The sequence below is a fragment of the Pygoscelis adeliae genome, unplaced genomic scaffold, assembly GCF_000699105.1.
Source record: "Pygoscelis adeliae isolate BGI_AS28 unplaced genomic scaffold, ASM69910v1 Scaffold154, whole genome shotgun sequence".
In the NCBI taxonomy this organism is placed as follows: Eukaryota; Metazoa; Chordata; class Aves; order Sphenisciformes; family Spheniscidae; genus Pygoscelis; species Pygoscelis adeliae.
The window spans coordinates 3,206,767-3,228,479 of record NW_008825113.1 but is presented as its reverse complement, the minus strand read 5'-3'; the positions used below and the strand labels follow the sequence as shown (position 1 = coordinate 3,228,479).

At 41.9% G+C, this 21,713-nt stretch overlaps 1 protein-coding gene across 1 annotated transcript in view; it reads left to right on the top strand.

Annotated features, from left to right (window-relative positions):
• Window positions 1-290: 290 nt before the first annotated feature.
• The window catches only part of KCNJ6 (potassium inwardly-rectifying channel, subfamily J, member 6), a 42,848-nt gene continuing 21,425 nt past the window's right edge, over window positions 291-21,713 (top strand). The window contains exon 1 of the mRNA XM_009327976.1: window positions 291-1,218. Within this exon, the coding sequence (XP_009326251.1) occupies window positions 291-1,218 (928 nt within the window). The remainder of the gene's footprint in view (window positions 1,219-21,713) is intronic.

Sequence of the window (21,713 nt, the reverse complement as noted above, 5' to 3'; positions counted from 1 at the left end):
TGCTTGAACACGTCTTGCAGAATTTAAACATGGGTGTAGATAGGATGACCTGATAGATAAGAAACGAGAAAGAGTTTTCCTTCAAAGTGTTTCTATTTAGCAATAAATCGAGGATGCTTGGCATCATTTGACTTTTGTGTTGTGCGTCTAATAGATGAGCAAAGAACAAGGGTGATAATTTTATTGATTAATAGTGATTTCATGCCAGTAATACAGGAAGAAGCTGTGTGTTGACTTAGAGAAATAATAAGAAAAATAATGCCTGCCTTTTTCTTGTTTGTTTGTTTTTAATGGCAGCTAACGTACTGGAAGAAGACTCAATGGAGCAGGACATAGAGAGCCCTGTCACTATTCATCAGCCAAAGTTGCCCAAACAAGCTAGAGAGGATCTGCCAAAAAATATAAACAAAGAATGTGCCAAGAGAAAAATCCAGAGGTATGTTAGGAAAGATGGGAAATGCAACGTCCACCATGGGAATGTCAGAGAGACTTACCGTTACTTGACTGACATCTTCACTACCTTAGTCGATCTCAAGTGGAGGTTCAACCTGTTGATTTTTGTCATGGTTTACACTGTGACCTGGCTCTTCTTTGGAATGATCTGGTGGCTAATTGCCTACATGCGAGGAGATATGGATCATATAGGGGACAGCACGTGGACCCCATGCGTCAGCAACCTCAATGGGTTTGTCTCAGCCTTTTTATTCTCAATCGAGACAGAAACCACCATTGGGTATGGTTACCGGGTCATCACGGACAAGTGTCCCGAGGGAATTATTCTGCTTTTAGTGCAGTCTGTTTTAGGTTCTATCGTCAACGCTTTCATGGTTGGCTGCATGTTTGTGAAAATATCCCAACCCAAGAAGAGGGCAGAAACCTTGGTTTTTTCTACAAACGCAGTTATTTCCATGCGGGATGGAAAGCTGTGTCTGATGTTCCGAGTAGGAGACCTTAGGAATTCACACATTGTAGAGGCATCAATACGAGCCAAGTTGATCAAATCCAAACAGACAAAGGAGGGGGAATTTATACCACTCAACCAGACAGATATCAACGTAGGTTATTACACAGGGGATGATCGTCTCTTTTTGGTTTCACCACTGATCATCAGCCATGAAATTAACCAGCAGAGTCCTTTCTGGGAGATTTCCAAAGCCCAGTTGCCCAAAGAGGAGCTAGAAATTGTTGTAATCCTAGAAGGAATGGTGGAGGCAACAGGTAACATTTCTTATACTTTGTGTAAGGTAAATGCTTTAATTTTAGAAAGGAAAATCAGTGCTTTTGCTTCGCGTTAAAGGAATCACTTCAATAGTCATTACATTTGAAAATGGCATCAGTTATCTGGTTAGCTTCAAAATTAAAAGCATGCCCAGTTTAATTGTCTGTTCCATCTTGCCTAATGGAATTAGTGTTGTTTCTGCTCTGTTTGGAAAATGGGATAGCATTTCTCATTTTCTAAATTTTTCACAGCATGTCACCCAGTTATTTGTCATTCTATTGCAGGAGCAACTCAACCAGTAAGACCTTGTGGGATAAAATGATTTAGAAAAAAAATTTAATACAAAACTCTGTTTATGATTAACATGGAAGCGCTAGTTCCTGCTGCTTCCAGTCACACATGGGTAACTGCAGAATAACTGCCTCACACGTGAAATTTCTAGCCTGTCTGGATCCAGTAGGAAGTGATAATGTGTTCAGTTTTCTCTTTTTGCTTGCTTGTTTGCTTGTTTTTGTTTTAACTTGTAATGTGGGGCTTGTTCCACTTTAGTTCACAAAAGATCTGTCTGATTTTGTATTTCACTGAGGCCCCCGACACACTGCAGAAGTGTACAGAACACTTAAAGCTGGTATACATAAATAAGGCATGTTATGTCACCAGAGTCTTGTTGAGAGGCTGTTTGGTTGTTATCTACAATTATACAGCGAACATCAGATATCACTTGACGCGGAGAAAAGAGTGCTTGGAATTCACAGCAAATTGACCAGTAATGTTTCTTCTTTGCATTAAAGCCAGAATAGTAGGAGGATGCTTTCTCTAAAACTGCTGTACCTCCCGCAGTCAGAGTGCTGGTACACTTGTTTTAGGAGCTGGAGGGAATTTTTTTCCTTTTAATGACAGCATCAATGTCTGAAGTGAGTAAATGTAATCAATACAGGGAAATGATGATTATAAAATGAAGAAAAGATGTGCTTGGGGAGGAGGAAACACTGAGTACAGAAATAGAAGAACCAGATTTGCCATTTTTCCCCAATACTGTAGCAAAAGCTAGGAAAGTTTGAGGGTGCAGATTACACATCTCTGACAGAGGTACAACTTTTCTAACCCTGACTCATGTATTGCAACTGGAGCCAGGAAATAAAGAGCAGTCTCTTACTAGAACATGTGTGTGTGTGTTTCACACATCTATTATGTGGTGTCAGAAGAAAACTGCATTTGTCACCATATAATAAACGTGTGAGACAAAAATGGAGCAAAAAAAAATTGAAAGGAACTTGGCAGAGAATTTGAAGTGGTAAATGCAAGGCTTCCAATTTTTCCAGGAAGTAGGTGGAACTGAAGAGAAGTCAAGATGAAATGTTTAGTGTTTCTGATACGTGCAGTAGGCACAGAGGTTTCCAATATCTGCATCACCTTCAGGTGAGACGATGAGGAAATTGCTGTTTGTTAGCTAAAACCATTTTGAAATTTCTGAATTGCAACTAAATGAACTTGACATCCCAAAGAGCAGTGGATATTTTCAGGTTTACTGAACACCTTGTTTTACAGAAAAATGATTGGCAAGAAGTAGAAGCATAAAAAACATCTCACCAAAAATACCTATAAGATCAAAAGACAATATACTTCTGCAGTGCACCAAATGTAGCTTTGTTGTCTTAAGCCTTGTCACTCTTCATTGTTTAACCCTCCCTCCCTTACCTCATCTTCACCCCTGCATGCTCACACAGCTCTCTGGGCTCTCCTTTGCTGCTCTGATACTGACCACAGCTTCCACTCAGCCCTTATCAGCCTTCACCAGAGAGGGCTACCTCTCAGACTGCTCGGGCTGGCAAATTCTAAGTTAAAATGCTAGAAGAGTCCATATTAACAAAGAAACTGGATGCAGTGATTCGAAAACGCGCTGAAGCCATCCAGGATTAAGGTGTTACCCTGGTACTGGAGAGGTAGCAACATTTACCATTTTAAGCTGCTCCATTTTCTTTTGTTTGGGTCAGCTCTCTAGCACACAGCTGCATGAGATATGAGGGGAGAGCATGGAATAATGCCGCTTAACTATGGCATCGGAAAGATTAATGTTGTAATTACCAGCACAATTTCTAAAACACGTTTGTGAGGAAGTAGCCACTTGTTCTGTGCTTTGCCCACATGCATTGGGCTATTTTTGTCGAAGGTGCAATCAGGCCAACTTTCTACCAAAACTAGATATTTTCCCTTTTTTAATTTATAAATATTTTCCAGTTACATCCTGGCAAACACTAAAAGCAAATTTAGGCTATCATGTATTCACTTTTTCTTCTTACACCCAATGTAGAGTGAGAGCAGCAAAAGAAGTTGCTCCTGAGTTGCTCCAGCCCTGGAGAACAAGCAACACACTACCCATCATACCTGCCAACATTGGTCAAAGTCATGGGATATAAAAACATTAAAGCTGAAGCTAAGAAACCGTGACCTCAGCTATAGCAATATCATCCTTCAGTATCGTTGCTCATGGGTCAAAACCAGATTGAGATCATTAGCTTATGTTATTCATCAGAAAAGCCACTCCCACTTTTGACGAGTGAAAACAATCCTTTCTCTATTTTCAGAGCTTCCCCACTCTGACAACATTTATCCCTTTAATGAGAAGTAACACAGTGGAAAATGCTAAGTATAAACATTTGCTATTATTTTTATTAATTACTGATATTATTCTGTTTAAAGTTTTATTGAGCAGGTGATATCATTTTATACGTGTATAATACTTTCCACCTTAAGGGCTCCAAAAGCACATCTATCTCTAGTGTTAAACACAACTGTTTATGTCGTGTCATGTGAACTCTGCATTGTATGTTAGGACAGGAAATGAAGAATAATGCATCTTATTAAACAAAATTAAAATAATTAACCAAACCAAAATTCAGCAGAAAGATCAAATCAAGGACCCCCCAATTCCCCTGGGAAGCATCACCATATCTTTCTGAGATGCAAAGAGAAGTAGGTGTGTCTTTACCAAGGCAAATATCAAAATATCAGCTTAGGAAGTATCACTACACCTTGACTATTCACATTCATTCTACCACAAAGATTACTTTGAGGGCAGAATCTTCAACAAGGCACTTTCAACAAGACGTGAAGTCAAACTGACTACTTCATACAGCATCAGCAAAAACTCAAAATAAGACTGTGTTTTAAAATGTTTGTTATGGATCCTTCCAATATGCAATTTTCCTTATTATTTACAACGACATTCAAAAACACCCCCTTGGGTTCAAAGGACAACACTCTTGCAAAGATTTACTCCTGTGGTTTTCCTGGTACTGATGCACATCTCTCAAGGGTCCAAAAAACCCAATCATGGTGTGAAGTACGTTAGGCTGCCACGAAGCAACCAATGAGCCTTCAGGATCAGGGGGCTAAAGTCCAACTAAGCGTCACCATGTCTGAAGGACACATCCGTTATTTCCACCTTTTGCAGCCCCGGTTCCATTTCCCATTATGCTAACAGCAGGTAGGAGTGCCAGCGCGATGCAAGGATCGATACTAACTCTGCAAAAACTAAAGTAACATCCACCTTTAATAGGGAAGCTATTTCTGAGGCACTTATGCTTCTTTTAGTGTCAGACTACAGCTGTGGCATTGACAGAATAGCCCCATACCAGCAAAGGCTCTGGTCCCGCAGTTATGCAGCCCTAAAAAGCAAGATTCTGGCATCCCTCCGCTCCTTATGGGAGAGCTGTAACATTAAATGCAAATGAACTAACTGGAAAGAACATGACTAACACGCTGATCTCAGTTCAGCAGTATTTGATATTTGCCATCCAAAAGAGTTGGTTTATACTAAAGTGCTACCACTGCTTTCTTATTATTTTCTGGAGGCCACTTAAGAGATTTGTTACAGACCACTTAAGATGTTTGTTAGCGTATGCACATTTATAGTAATGGAATTTGAGAAAATGATTTTTTTTCCTTGGACGAACAAAAAAACTTAGGCTCAAAGATCCTGAACCCTGTCTTCCCTAAACAGAAGGCACAAAAGCTTGGATTTGCAGAACTTATTTATTTGTTTTAAATTTTAAAAAATCTACAATTAAGAATATTTTATTATAATTTAATAGCCTCTTCCTAACAATAGGCTTGACATTTTTAAGCCTTTTTTGCCTAGTGAAATCTATTTTTAAGGGAGGTCTCATCATCATAAAAAACTAGTCATTTTAAAAAATTAAACAAGACTTCCAAATGTATCATTCTGATATAGGAAATAAACCAAGACCAAGAAAAGGAAAGTCTTTTAAATTTGGGGAGGTGAAGTGGTAAAGTGAGATATGTTACAATAGCTAGAGAAACTGAGAGAGAGAGAAAGAAACTGAGACACTCCGAGAGAAGGATTTACAAAAAAAGGAGAGAGAGAAAGAGGAGTATCCTGAACAGCCCATAGCCTTGTTGGTAATGCAGTTCCTGAATTATAAGCAGCCTGGTTCAAATCCCTCCTCTAAACCTGCATTAATTTACAGAAAACAGCATTTTCTAACACAGGAAAGGAATATGAAGTATTTCAACGTACTTAAGCCAGCAAGACCCTCAAACCTGGTGAAGTTGTATCTGGCCAGTAGGGTGCACTAGATGACACTGGCAATTCCCTCTGCCTAAAAATAAAAACATGAAAATTGAAACAGTACTGAGGAAAGAAAACGATCTACACATTTATAACTGTCAAAAAATAAGCAACAAAGCTAGACAGATAACTTTAGGTTCATATGGATAATTTTGCAAATAAACTTGTAATAGGGTGCATTTATAATTCTGACACACGGGCAGCTTGAGAGCAGTATTTGCAGAATGGTTTATAGATACGTAAACAAACACACTTGCCAGCTGTGGAAAATATGTGTGGAAGGCAATAAAAAATTCACATAGATAGTTATTTATATAGTAAATTATGCTATCGACTAGACAAACATTGTATAAAGCTGTTCCCACTCTTCATGACAGCCCCTTTGACGGACTGATTTATTGTCTTTTTTATTTCTCCCTGATGAATTGCCATATTTACCCCTTATCCTTGCCCAATCCTAACAAATATCTCCCTTTGATATGCATGTTAGCAGTCCCAACCTTCCAAAACATCTCAGCAGACTTTGCTCTCTCTCCAAATAAGCCTTGCTCGGGTTACAGTTTTTCACTAGAATTTTTTACTGCTCTTCAAAGAAGAGATGTTTATGCTCTCAAATTGCTTCTTAAGGGGATGTAGATGAAAGGAAGAGAGGAAACAGGATTTCTCACACCCAAGTGTTTCTGCAAGGCAACTGGTGAAAGTAGATTTGATTGTTGTGCTCTGGGATGTGACCAACGTAGATTGACTGAAATGCAGTTTAAACAGCGTTAAGAATAAATGGCTTCTGCTCTAAGCTGGATCATCATCATTTCAGGAATGGTCAGAATACAATGGCTCTCCAGTCTTCACTTTTTCTTTCTTTCTGTTTTAAGAGTTTTAACATCTTTGATGCTAGGTGCTAGACTCAGACAGGTTCACCTTCTCATATATCCCCATTTCCCTAGTGCTTGCCAGCAGTCCCTTTCACTTATGTTCCTTGCTCACATTTTCATTTTGGTAATTCTAACAAAACGTTTCATTGTTATTAATTCTAACACAGAAAATTAAGGATGTTAGCACGAGTGATTGCAGTCGTGAGCTGGAGTTCTGAATACTGGCAAAGAAAGGCACTCCGATTTCATTGTGAGGTTTCTTTCAGAAAGCTTTCTCTACAGGTAGAAAAGACTAGTCTATTTGGTGAAGGAGACTATAAGGCTTAAATGAGGCAATTACAATTTCACAATAGTCAAAACAATATGCCAAATGGCAAGAAGTCAGGGAGCAAAGTTCATGAGAAAAGAGATATGCTCATTATGAGTATTTCAACCAAAATTTTGGTGAGAGAGCCTATATCACTTTCAGGGAAGGCAGGGAAAAGGAATTACACATTTTGTTTAACAGCTTCATTCTCTGAATAGTGCTGTACCATCCCAACATGTTGCCAAGTGTTTGATAATAGCCTGTTGTCCATCTTTCATAGCTTTCTCACCAATTAGTTGCTCAGCTCTTCACAACTACAGCTGCTCCCTCAACCGTAAACGTTCAGACATAATATTCAGATTCAGGCAGTAACTCATATGTTAAAAAACAAGATTCCTAAAAAACAAGTTTGAGACCCCTCTGTATTAAAAAACACTTCCTTATAGCTAATTAGATATTATTAAATAATTCTGGTCTGAACACGTATCAAACTTGCAGAAGAAGAGCTTCATTTTGCACATCATGTCTTTGCAAACTGTATTGGGTCACTCTGGGCAGAGAGAAAGGGCAATTTCCAGTTCTTTGCACACTCCCGTAGACCTCTGCTGTCAGCGTTGCTTGCCACTGTGCTAGGAAAGGAGCAGCGAGAGATGGTCTTTGCTCACCACTCCTTCTCATTCATGAGTCTACACACGTTATCCCTTGCAGTGCTCATGATCTCCACGGCCAGAGGAATGACAGGATCACAAAACTGTGCTTTAACAATGGCCCTGCTGCTGTTTCCCCAGCAGAAGGGCACAGTGGGAAGCTGTGCTGGCACCCTCCTTCTTGACCAGCCGAGATGTCACCAGCCACCACTGGCAGACCCCCCCCTAAAACCCTGCAGTGCCAGAAACTTAACAAACACCGCTGCCTTCAGCATAGCTTCAAGCAACTGTGTTTTCCAGTAGTTTTAGCACAGAAGAAAGGCACCTGTGAAGGTGATACTGCAGAGTCCTTGGGACTCCAGACCCAGCTCAGACACCAAGGAATGACTGTGTATTACTGGATGGACCAAGAAAGTAGAGGCTGAGCTGCACTGAGCAGTGCTTTTGTCCCCTGTGCCCACACAGTCTCCATCACAAAGATCTCCACTTTGCAAAACCAAAGGGATGATTCTCTGCAAAGGGCACAGCAGTATTATCCAGGTCAAAGGGTTCCCCAGGCAGAATTAGCTCACTGAACATTTTTCACCTGCTTACAAAGCGGAGACAAGATTTCTGAGCCCTCCTGAAGAAGTGCTTCAGGACAATGAAGCGCCTTTTACATTTCTGAGCACTTTTAAAGACAATGGCTGTTAACCTGAGCATGCTCAGTTTGTCCACGTGGTCTTGGAACAGTGTAAAGAAGGGTCAGCACTGAAACAGCTGATTTGGAAAAGGAAAAATATACCCATCATTTCTAATTTTAGACTTTCGCTTTTAGTCATCCAGGGTTGTTACCAACCTGGAGATGAAGGCTGCTGAGAACCTGTGATGAAATTCCAGGCACACACTGATTTGAGTCAGGAGAGTGCCTCACCCCTGGAACTTTTGCCAAAATGAACCAGTTCCTTCATGTTGATTACCTTGTTCACTCGTGTTTGATCTCCAGATATGAAGCATACTTAACTAGCCTGTAGTTCAAAATCATGGGAAATATTTTTGGCACTCTGTTCTTGCCCATGTTTCTAAAAGATCTTTTCATTTCTCCCCTTGGTTCTTATTTACTTCCAGATGTATAATATTGTTTCTTCCTCTTCTGACTCACTGAATTGTAATGAAGGATAAACATGTTACATTACACTCCTTGATAACAGTAAGACCTCTCTAAAGTTACAGATATTTACATTGGTTTCTAATGAAAGTAAGCAGATAGATTATTCACCTTCAGCAGAAAGTTTTCACAAAAATGAATAGAGAAGTAACTGTAAAGTCAAAAGTGACCTAAAAGATTGAAGAACAAGCAAGTAAAGCTGTTAAGTAAACCAGAAATTCAAAATCAACATCTAACAGATTAAAAAGGCAGCGGCTATGGACAGCAGCAAACCTCACTGGCTACATAAATTACATGAAAAAGACAGATAAGACTTAAAAGTATATGCTTGCTATCCTAGAAAGCGGCTGCCAGCACTAAAAACTCTGGTTATGGCATAGCTTCCGGGCTTCCTGAGGCCACTGCAAAAAAGTCCTCAAGGGGTTCCACCAAAAACAAATCACAAAGAATTGCAGTGGTCTCAGTGGTCTCAACCATGGCATTTCAAGGAAAACCAAACACAGGTTCGGACTCGCTTATGTGCTCTGCCTGTTTTTCACCACCCTGACACCACAAAGCAGCTGAGCTCTGGTTTATCCATGTAGCCAAAGGGGGTTCAGAGTGCTGCTCGTTTGTGTCACTGAAGAGGAGCAAACTAACACCATGCTGGTGAGTCTGAGCCTGAGTCCAAGCAGCAGCACAGGCACCGATTACAGCTTACACACATGGACTGCTTATACTGAGCAGCCACATGTTTCTCAGGACTCCCACCTGCAACTTGTAGCAGCATTAATCTGCGCTGCACACCTGGAGGGAGGCTGGCCTGCTTTTTTCACCAAGTGAGGAGGACAATCCAGAGCTTCAATGCGAGAATACACTACCAAATAGCCATATCCAACGCAGCATGCTCTCAGCTTACAAGTCAGATTAATTTAGCAAGTCATTTAATGTTAGGTGTTAATGTCCCAGTAAGCGATGCTGAACATCTATAGTTTAGTATTACAAAGTTGATTTTGATATAAAAAACATTTCCTCCTGTAACAACCTGTATAACTGCCAAGCAACCCACATCTTATTTTTCTGGTTGTATTCCACTCCTCACTTCTCCAAACCTGCTGTATTGGCAGAAGAGATGGAAAGAGAGAGGATCTTCTGGGAATGATGAGGCAGCCGTTGTGACAACAAATGTGAAAGTTACAAAGAGGTTGTGTGATCAGCCTTGTGCTCTTGCTCACTCACTCTCTCACTTTCATTCCTGCCATTCCCAAGTGAATTAGAGAAAAAAACGAGTCATGAAGCTTTCCAAGATTTCTGTTCTTCCTGGTTTTGACAATTTTCATTCGTTGAGATTTCTGTGGAATGGAACAAAACTTTTGTTTAAAAAATAGGGTTTTAATAAATATAGGATTGTTGAATTTGAGATATTCCATTCTTATGACTTATCCAAATAAAGAAACTTGATTTAAAGAAACATTCAAAACATGAAAACAAAATGAAAATGAAAGAAATCAACAGAAAGAGATTTTCAGTGGTTATTAGAAACCTGTTTGAGATTTCTGAGGAATGACAAAATTTTATTTAGAAAACCAACTCAGAAGGAATATTTGGATCAGCTCCACCGACTTCTCAGAAATAAATAGTGGGAAAGGTAACACACACTCTAGGGGATTTCCTGCCCTGCAAAGGACGTCAAGTTGTAGGCTCCCAGGCTCCTCCCAGCAGTTTAATTTTATGAAGCCATGAACTGTACAAATAGCTTCCCCAGACAGAACTGAGCAGGAGTTGGCCTCACATCCTGAGCATTAGAGGAGGGCAATGTCATACCATTAGGTCAGTGTGAATGCAGGCCTCTATCATAGCAAAGGAAGGGGAAAGGGCAGTCAAGACATCTGCCTCAGGACAGACCATGGCACTGGCCAAGGCTAATAGGGGAGCCAAAGCCCCGGGGATTTTTCATTGGATTCATAGCTGTTACTAAACAGAGTTGGAAGAGGCCAGCATGTCCCTGATGTCACCAAAGTGACAGTGAGAATAAAAGAGGAAACAGACAAGATGAGGGGGGAAGCTGGCAAGCACCACTGCCTACCTCTGCCCTTAGGTACAGGCTTCCCAAGAAGATGAATGGGCTCAGGTTCACACGTACAATGAACATTGCTGCCCACACTAAATTCATTGGAGTAAGATGAATAAAAGTCTCTGCACAGTCCTAAGCAATTCATTAAACTGCAACTCTGAGCACAAGCTATTAAACAAGTGAATGATACACACCAAAATAAGTAAGTCCTTATGGTAAATAAGGCCAGCTTCATCCTGGGCTGTGTTAGTAAAGGTGTACCCAGCAGCTTGAGGCAAGTGTCTGTTCCTCTCTATTTACCACTTACGAGGCCACCTCCTGTGTGCTGTGTCCAGTTCAAGGCTCCCCGGTACAAGATGGACATGGACTTACTGGAGCAAGTCCAAGACTGCCAGGATGGTCAGGGGCTGGAGCACAGGACACGCGCTAGGAGAGGGGGAGGGAGCTAGGACTGTTCAACCTGGAGAAGAGACAGTGCAGGGGGACCTTATTGCTATGTGAACCTACCTAAGGGGAGATTACAGAGAAGATGGAGGCAGGGTGACAGGACAAGAGGCAACATGTGCAAGTCGCAACGCAGGTAATTTTGATTAGATACTAGGAAAAACTTTTTTTTTTTACCATAAAGCTGGTAAGACCCTGAAACAGGGGCCCAGGGGGATAGGGGAATCGCCATCCCTGGGGATATCCATAACTTGACTGCATAAACCACAAGCAACTCAAGCTATTTGGCTGTGCATTGTGTAGTGGGTAAGGCCAGATGACTCCATAGATCCCTTCCAGCCTAAATTAGTCTGTGATTATAAAACTCAAAGCCAGCTCCTCCTAGTATTTTACAGCTGTGAAGAATTTAATGGCTTTGAAAAATGAATAGCCCAGCTAACAGCTTGCATTGGTCTCCCATGTCACCATTTAAGAAATTGTGTTTTATATACTTGAAAGTTGCTCTGTGGCCACCATTGAACCACTGGAGACAGTAGTGCCTCAGAAAGGGGAGGCGGAACTGGGTAAGGAGCATGAGTTCATTGCTGTGTACAGGCAGGCAGCCTGTGCAACCAAGCTTTGCTCCAGGAGGTCTGATGGAAGAGGAAATCTTAAACTATTAAGGCTGCGCTCCATCAGACAACTCATCTTTGAAGAGTGATCTAAAGATTGCACTAACTCACAGCATTCCCTACTTGTCCTGGATTTTGCCTCACTCCCCTGGCCACAGTCACCCTCTTTTGCATCTTTCTGCCCCTCTAGACAGTGAGGGAGGTTGAGATGGGCATCCACCACTGCTGTGATTGCCTGCTTCTCTCTCCATTGGACAGGCTTTGTGTGATTCAAGCTGCCAACACAAAATCCAACTACAAGCAATTGCGCAATTACATTATTGTTATTATCATCATCGCCGTCGTCATCATCGTCACCACTACTGGTAGCCTTGTATCTAGCAAGAGACTGAAGACATTTAAGATTTGTCTTTGAGGGGAGCCCTAAGGCACATCAGGGTTGACAACTTTTATTCCACATTTCTGACTGATGCAGACTAATGTGAACTGGAGAGACATGGGGCTTACCACTAAAGGGGGAAAATCAATCTGACTATGGCAGAGCTGCCAGGCACCACCATAACAAAAAAGATTTATGACTCAGCCAGTCCAATTAAATTGTGCTGGCACTTTTAACCAGCCATTGGGTTAAATTTTTTTTCACCCTTGCATAAGAAGTATTAATTTATTACACTTAGATCTTCAGGATGGGAAAATCCCCCTTCCATTTTCATAATTTTCAGATTCTTTTTCCATTAATCTCTTTTTACAGTGAGAAGAAAACAAATGAGCTACTTTTTCAGATAATAAGTGCAGCAATGAGTTTCTAACTGCCAATAGGGCCATGACCATGAAAAAGTGTAGAAGAGTCCAAAGCCAAAGCTTTCGAGTCAGTCAAGGATTCTTGTCTGGCCAAAAATCTGCTTCAAAGACAGTAGCCACATCTACACAGCTGTGAAGTGGAGGAGGATTAGCTTTGCAGTCTGAGGAAAATGCCCTTCTCCTACCACAAGTCAAGGGCAGGTTCTCTTGGCCAGAGAGATGCCAGCAGCTGCCTTCACAATACAACTGCCCCACAGTTTGCCAGCACCTGACTAATCAAGTTCGGTGCTTTATGGGTGGTTGATCTGGCCTCATGTTGTGCGCCCTTATTACAGCAACTCAAGCCTTTCCAGAGCATTTTTGCAGCTCATTCATTTTAGAAATACAGGCTGTAAATACCATTACGGTTGTGTGTCAAGACCACAGAAAAGCGGTCACTCGCAGCACTTCCACCACGATCTGCAGTGTGGGGGAGGGCAGGAAGGGGATCCGACACCAAGAGAGAGGGGTTGACATCAGCTCAAGGGAGGCATCACAGCAACTAGTGCAGAATGAGCACAAGCCCACCCTTCACAAATGGCCTTCTCCAGCTATTCCCCTGAAGAACAGCAACTGGTCTGTTCCCCTTTCTGATTTTACAATTAAATTGCTTTTTTTTTTTTTCATTCTGTAACAAAGAATAATGAGGCAAAGATCTAAACCCTTTCAAAAGACAAATCTTTCAAAATAGATCCAGTACTCATTTTTCAACTTACAGATGAATTAGAAACAGTTGAATGAAAGTTCCCTGTCTGTGCTCCAGAACAGCTTATTCTAGAACTGTGCTGAAACTCCTCTTTAAGACCCTCCCCTCAGGGCTTGAACACAACTACAACAGGGTTTTAAAAGCCTGTTAAATTAGCCAAGATCCAGGGTTTAAGACACAAAACATGAATCTTAACCTTGCTACATCTGCCTTCCTTTACCCTCCAAAGGGATATAAAATACTGTTCAAGTATTCAAAAGCCATCAGTGATAGAAATCCAGTCCAGAAACACCCCCTACCAATGTGTATCAAATGTTTAATATACAACTTTGAGCCTGATCTAAAGCTCTCCCAAACCTGTGGAGTAGGTCTCAGTCTGGTGGCCTTTGAATTAGGACCCTAAAGGTCCTGTCATCTCCCTAATGGCCTCAGAGAAGAAGCAATTAAGACGCTAATTAAAAGGCAAATGGAAGATTAGAAACAGATAAATGTTTATAATCTAGATAAAATACCCATACTGGAAGTTTTGTCTATTAAAAGGGGACTTCAGGACATTTGAGGAGACTCCATACCTATGGGAGGAATGGTGGTATCAGGCAGGGTATCTTTCCCACGGGCACGCCATATTGCAGCAGTTCTGCAGTCATTCTGTTCTCTGCAGCCACTGTTCCTTCTGCATATGGATGGAACAAGCCGTTCCATAAAGACAGCCCCAACAAATATTGAGTATTTCATCATACAAACTGTTCACGGCCAATACAAACACTGCTATGTACGAAAATGCTTGGTCCATGAAAAGTAAGGTAAGAGTAAGGTCCACCTTACTCTATCTCCCTTTCTTATGTACTCAATTTACTGCCTCCTACCATGCTTTCCATCTGTCATATGTGGTTTAGTGCATAATCTGTTACAAAGAAAGGAACTGAGAGCCAAAATTTCACCAGGTATAGCAGGTCCATTACAAATATGTGCTAATGATTTCATTTAAAAGATAACAGAACTAGAGCAGAGAGCTAGGGACTCTTGTATACACACACAGATCTCGACGCTGATCCTCTTTATGGCAGCCAAAACAGAGATCAGATCTCTCTCAAAACTCTTTTCATTACACTATGTAAATACCACATCAAGCAGACCAGAAGAACACTGAGAGCAAAAAAATTAAAATACTGCTGGGAGTTCCCCTGGAAATTTTTTTTCAGATTAAGCCCTTCTCCCTTCAGAAGCAAGGAGGTTTCTTGAGCATGAAAACCTGTTTATAATATGAGGTCTGGACATCACCGTTCTGGCATTGCCATGCTCCCCTCCTCCTCATTTTTTTATATTCTCACTTCTTTTTAGGAGGACCCAGTAGGCAGACAATCTTAATATTTCAAAGTAGTCTTCTGAGGAGCCCAACAGCCCAACCTGTGATGCTGAAAAGACAGCAGCCAAGTTTTACTGATGTCTACAAAGCGACCAAAATAAAATGCACAGAGAGCAACAAAAAATCATAGTCATTTCTATCCAGCAACTCATACAACATCTTCCACCTGAGGACTGTAGAACAGCCAGGGCATGATAGGTTAGTGCTGTGAGTCTCCCATTCCCACGTTCTTCAACCAGTTTTGATTTCCAGCTTCATGCGATGCCCCACTGTGACATAGAAACCCACGTGGGGGGAACACAAAATGACCACATTCATCTTTTGAGGGCCAAAACAGTAATGTAAATCTCCAGTGATGCAATATCAGCAGCCAAGCTAGAGGTGAAAAAATTATAGGCTGATTTGCACGGAGCTGAAAGGGGACTTGTGTGACTGAAGAAGACTGGTATGAGTAATTGCAACAAAGGGGAGGGATGGCTCATGGCACTTGAGAGGCCTTTAGGCATAGGGTAGGAGTGATGTCTTTAACTTACTATGGCAATACCACATTTTATACATTAGTATGGGTAAAGTATATATATGTGTGTGTGTGCTTTTGTATATAAAACAGCTGGATGAAAATACATACAAAATATTTAAGTTATGGTGTCTGTCCCTGAGGATGTGAGAGAGCTGCTCAGCTAAGCTGGTTTCTGGTATGAGTTGTTTCTTCTGCCATCTCAGCAATTATTTATGCTAAGCCTACCTCAGAGCCCCCGCACTTTAGAAAAATGAAGACAGAGCAAAAAGTAACATCTAAAAACCAAATTCATAAATATCCAATGCACTTTGTGCTGAATATGAACCACCGCTTTTAGTGTGTGATGGAAATGTGAGAGAGATTGTTCAGCACACTGATGCCAAAACACCCAGCTCACAGGACGGCTGTTTCCTTACTGCACTGTGGTCACACAAAGGCTGATGGCTTGAGACCTGAAAGGAGGGAGCCTGGGGAGCTGAGCAAGGCAGAATGAAGCAGCCCCAACAGGAGAATAGAAGCTCAAGTTGTCATCCTCTCCAAGGCTAGCTTTCTAGGTCTGGTTTGCCTCTCAGCAGTCTATTCAACAGATACTGAGAGTGACGCTACCCCGTTTTTATGGATACCTTCTATGTCAGGCAGCCAGGCACTTCTCTCCCTCCTCGCAGCCCAGATCCTCAGCAGCACACTGCGTTTCCCCCCAGGCACCTGGGAGGATGTGAGGACACCAAAAAAAATGTGCGCTGTCCTGCAGGGATCATACCTGTGGGACCCCATGGAAGTCCAGGCAGTCCCGAGGCAGCTAGAGTCTGCCCTTGAGTGGCACCCTTCAGCCTCATTTCCCAAAAAAAAAAGCCAGCACAGGGCTATCACTGGCCACTGGGAGAGCAGTACACTTCAGCCAGATACCTTCCAGGTAAAACAGCACAATACAGTACAGAATGCCTTATCTCCACTATTCCAGCTATGCAGGACTTGAGAAGATAAGGAAAAATCTATTTTAAAGCAATTTAATATGTAGTTTGAGCATGGACATAACTTACTTAAATGGACAAAATACATAATATACCTGTAGGTAGTTTAAACAAAAGGAGAAGAAAATAGCACTGAGCAGGAACAGGTGTACTGGCAGAAGATTAGCACTCAGTGTACAACTGGTGCTGTGAAAGCAAAAAAATGCAGGTTGGCTCATAAATCCATACCAGCATGTATAATATATGTTGTCATGTCTTTGTCATGAGACCCTGTAACATCACACTACAACTGAATGACGAAGCCATGCTGATATAAAGAGGATATTCCAAGCAGGTGATGATAATATCCAGCAACTGTATTTTCCATATATGTCATGTAATTACAGTAAGCTCAGTCTAGAAAATCTTGTAAAAATAATATTTGTACTGGGATAGTACCCTACTGTTCTCCAGACTGTAAAATCTTGAACTTTCATTATTGTGAGTCTGAAGGCCTGGTGCTAAAGGGACCCTGAAAACAGTTGTAATCTGCCAAGGAAGAAACGTAATTTTCTCAATGAATTTGTAACCACAGATTGTTAAAAAACACTGAGTTTATAAGATTGCAATAAATACCAGGGAAAGTGTTTGGGCAGAGGCCACTCAAATATACATGGTCACTCAAATCCCAGGCAAAGTGACAAATTAATAACGGGGTCCTCTAACTCATTTTGTGGATATGGTGTTTACATATGTGGGAAGAAAGGCTAGAGAAAAGCAGAGGAACTGATACAAATCAAAATATACTTGCTAACGCAGAACATCTTGTGGGCTCAGAGGCTGAGTTACACAGCAGTCGGTTGTCATCCGGGTTGTGGTTCAGGGTCAATTAGCTCCTCCATTGCAAACTCAGAGACCAGTAATTGTGCTAAGAAAGAAAATAGCTGCTTTCTACAGCCTGGCGTAAAGTATTTAGAGCACAGATTATGTTTTACCTTATTTTTCTACCAGTTTGAAAGTTGTACAGGTTTGTCAAGGAGGAGAAAAGGAAATGTGCTTGTGGAGAAGTTTTGTTTACAGCACAAAACCATTTTGATAGTAAAACACAGCATTTTGAATGGTATTGCTATGGGCTGCTACCCAGAGGGCACTTGTTTATATTAAAATGCTGAGACCCTAAGATGAAGCAGTTGCCCTTGTGTGTGAGAACACCCTGAGTTGACTGAAATCAACAGAAAGATTCCTGTTGCATTGAGTTAGGTCTAACCTCATCACCACCAGGGCTTATTACATTTGCATAATCACTACACTGAAATTTTATTGCATCCAGACCATAAGATATTACACTACATCTATCTCAGATGCTGAATTTATTAGGTTTTCAGTACAGGTTTTCTATTTCCTCCCCCCTTTCTCAGGTTAGAGTAATTGAAAAGCAAAATAAAGCAATTCGATTAGGAAAAAAAAGGTACCATGTGAGCAATACTTCAAGCCTAAATATGAATACTTCAAGCTCTAAATTGCACAATGCTCTTTTCTTTCACATTGGAATAAGAAGCGGGAGGGGGGGGGAATGCTCAGATCCAAGTCTTTTGGCCTCATTTGGCTTTGGGTTGGTCTCACGGACAGAAGCAAGGAACAGGCCCAGTGAAGAAGCCATGCTCCAAAAGCAAGACCTCTTTAGTGGGCAGAGAAGAGAGGAGCAGAGGGCCTGAAGCTTCAGAGGTGAAACCTGCTTCAGAACAAGAATAGACCTTTCAGCATCAGCCGGTGCCCAGCTGCTGCAGCTCACACGCAGCAGCACGCTCGCCCAGCAATGCTGCCTTTGCCCTCCAGCTGCTCCCGCTGTATTGGGCTGCCTACGGTGGTGCCGGCTTTGGGCACTGCTGCACGTCGATGTGCTGAGGACACACCTTAAGCCAAGGCATAAATTAAGAGGCTGTTTGCACACACCAACACAACAGCCTCTCTCAGGCTGCTGGGCTGCAGCCTCAGAGGCCAGTTTGAGACCCCCACATGACTCAAAGCCTGAGAACCCTGGAAGGGACGAGTTACCCATGCTGGAGCAGCACTGTCCCCCTGAAAAAATGGGAACAGAATCACACAGCCTTGAGCTAGGACTCAGGACAGGCCAACAGGAATGAAACAGACCTTATGAACGCATCAGAAAATAGATCCCTGGGCTGCTGCGTTATAGACAGACGGGCAGACACTGGCGTGACCTGGATGAGAGAACAATTCCCTCTTACCTCACCCTCTGCCTCTTTGTTTCTACATCTGAAAAAGTGAGCACACAGTTCCCCTAGACTTCAAGTGTACAACTCAGTAACATCTTAGACTCATTTTATAGGCAATTTGCATGGATGTGAACAATTACAGAGAAGGCGCATCAACAGAGAATCAAGCCCTGCATCTAATGTTGGTAATGCACTTAATAATAACAACCCCACTTTCCTGGAAGAGAACATTAACCCTGTTCAAAATACAGTATTTTTTCCAAATGATAGTATTTCTTCCCTCCTACATCGTATCTACCTTAATCATCTGACTCCCACATAACTGGCTCGACTTCAATGACAGTCTCCTCTACTTGTTTAAAAGTCATGTTATTTCTACTGCCATCAAAAAGGCATGATTTTCAAGTGAAGTTATTAAGTTTCCAATACAAGGAACAGTGTGTGGGTGCTACTGAAGTAGACTCTCACGAATGAAAAAGAGATTCCCTTCCTTCTAACAGAGGATTGGGTCTTCCTTCTCTCTGGGGCCAGGAGACACCTTTATTTATTACGATGTTTTGGCTCTCTCCAAAGAAGTGAAGCCTGTGTCCCGCTGTCAGCCCAGTGATCTAACCCTGGCTCCATCAGAAAGAAACTGGAGCCCTTTCCTCTGCGTGTCCTCAATGGTGCTGGATGAACAGAAAAATAGTCGGTTATTTTAACTAGCTTGCTTACATCCAAAGTCTTCTAACTGAAACATTAAAGATGATGTGCAGTTTACAAACCCAGCTTTCTCCTGGAGGCTCCATAAGACCATCCCATCTCCCTATCTGCAAACCAGAGTCCAAGTGAACCTGATCCATTAAAGCTAAGAGCAATTAGGTCTGACCCACATGTCTGATTCCCACCCCACTGCTAAGGCCCTCATACGGGTCACAGGAGAACAATTTTGGACTACTTTCTGAGAAAGTGCAGGTGAAAAAAATCTCTTCAATTCTGACCTACGGCTTTTCACCTCAAGCTTTGTATCTGTGCTGACAGCATCATGGACTTCAATCAACTTTACAGAGTTTCAACTAGCTTTATACCAGGCCCCATGAGTAAGTATGGATTTTGTCAAGTGACACCAGTTTATTAATTTTGTGACACTGGTCTGAACTGAGAGCTGAGAAATTAATCTCAAACCAATTCTGTGGTTTGTGAGAGTTTCAGCTTCTTTTCACACAACTCTCTCAGCAGCAGTCAAATCACTGCAGGTCTTCATTTGCTGAATCCGACCGCAGGATGAGTAGAGAGAGGGATGTTCCAGCTGCTACAGTAAGAAAGGTTTATGAAAACTGTATTATGCAGCACCTACACTATTAATGAATTAAATCCTCCAGGTTCAGACTTAAAACACTGCCACTGTTTCAAAACCTGTCAGAGCCCCTCAATCAAATCACAGCCTTCATTCAGCTCAAGATTATACCTGATGGTGTGTCAGTTTGACATACAGGCATCTGTCATTCTCTGACAAGGAGAGAAAGAGAAAAGAATAGACAAAAGGAAAAAGTAAATAAAGTTTTCTATCATCTTCCCCACTGCCCTCCCTTAAGGCAGATCTGCCACACAGAGTCCAGATCTACATTCAACTCAGATTTACCTGAGTTGATCACCTCAAAATGCTGAATTGTATAACCGGTAGTAGGAGTGTTACGAACACCAGGACCAGAAAGGCTCAGGACACAGAAAATGCATGAAAATCCTTGCTGAATATGTGAAGCTTGCTCTGCTCTTGTAGCTCACACTGATGTGCACAGTTCAAAACTTCTCCAGCTATTGTTATTCACATTCTAGTTTGTGTTCTGGTGCTGACAACCTACAGGTACACCCTGAGAGTTATGCCTCTCCATGTTGCCATAAAACACTGAGATTTAGGACTAACATTTTCTGGAATCAAAACATCTTTCTCAAGTTCCCCGTGACACAATGTGAAGAAGTACTAACCTACAAGGCAGAAGGGGCATGTCTGCTCCTATGCCATCAACTACTCTACAGCTTCAGTTTTCCATCACACAGCATTTTTGCTCAACCTGGATGCTATCTGTGCTGCTCCTGCATGGCAGTCCTTCAGGGAAGTGCAGCATGGGAGTGGGTTAGCAGCAGTCTTTGGGTTAGCCTAGAGATTTTGTCCCCTCTAGAGTATCAAAGCCTAATGCAAAACAAAGAATCAGCCCTCAGCCCCACCTGCTTAGATGGTCATGACCCCTGAGGGCTTGTTGCGCTGAGCCATCCACTCTGCTCATGGGTGGCCCAGTTGATTGACCCTCTGCTTCCTCACACTTGGTGCAATAAGAACAGAAAAGGAAAATTCAGACCTGCCCTTTCATCTTGTCCCCAGCAGCTCATGTACCCTGGGGTAAAAGAAAAGATGCTCTTGACCACTTAAGTTGCTATTCTGTACTTCAGATTTCGCAGTGCCGTATCCCTTCCCACAGCCCCTTCCTGACTGTTTCTTGACAACTCTCCTTTTGTAAATGATGCTTTTCCCAGGAAGAATTGTTCCCTGTTGGTCTCATTACTGTCTACCTGGGAGCTCCTCTTTTTCCCATTCTCAGACAGATCCCTGCTGCTGCAGTGTCTAAAGACTTTATGCAGCACAACTGAAATGTATCAGAAGTGGTCTACAGCCTCCCTGCATCAGAAGTGTGTGTCAGATGTGATAGCTGGTTCTTTTTTATCTTTAATCCGTGCTATTCTGTGATTGTATTAAAAAGACAGGGTCAAAAATGCCTGTCTGGCACTTCAGATGAAAACTACTGAGTTTTAGTTGTCATTGGAGTTTATTCCTCAGTCTCTTGCCTCTGTAAAAACAGAAAAGTTCCATTTTGACCATCCTTACCCAAGATGGAAACAGTTCACAATTATTCTGGTCTCAGGTAATGAGCATCTTGAAAATAAGCACAGGTTTTTATTCTTGCTATAGAGATCAAATGACAGGTAAAATGTGTCTCTGGAAGTGCTTCGGTGTTCGTCATGGATTGGACCCATGGTTTTATGTCCTGATAAACTGCATTGCGTTGCCCAGGTAGGAGATGAAGAAGGACTATTTAGGCCCAAAGTCAGTCCATTTGCCTGAAATGGAGGAGAACCGTCAGTGCTAAGACCTGTCCACATCTCTGGTTTCAGACTAATTCCAACAAGATCGTTCCTTCAGCTAAAAAACAGCAACAATAACCTCAAGT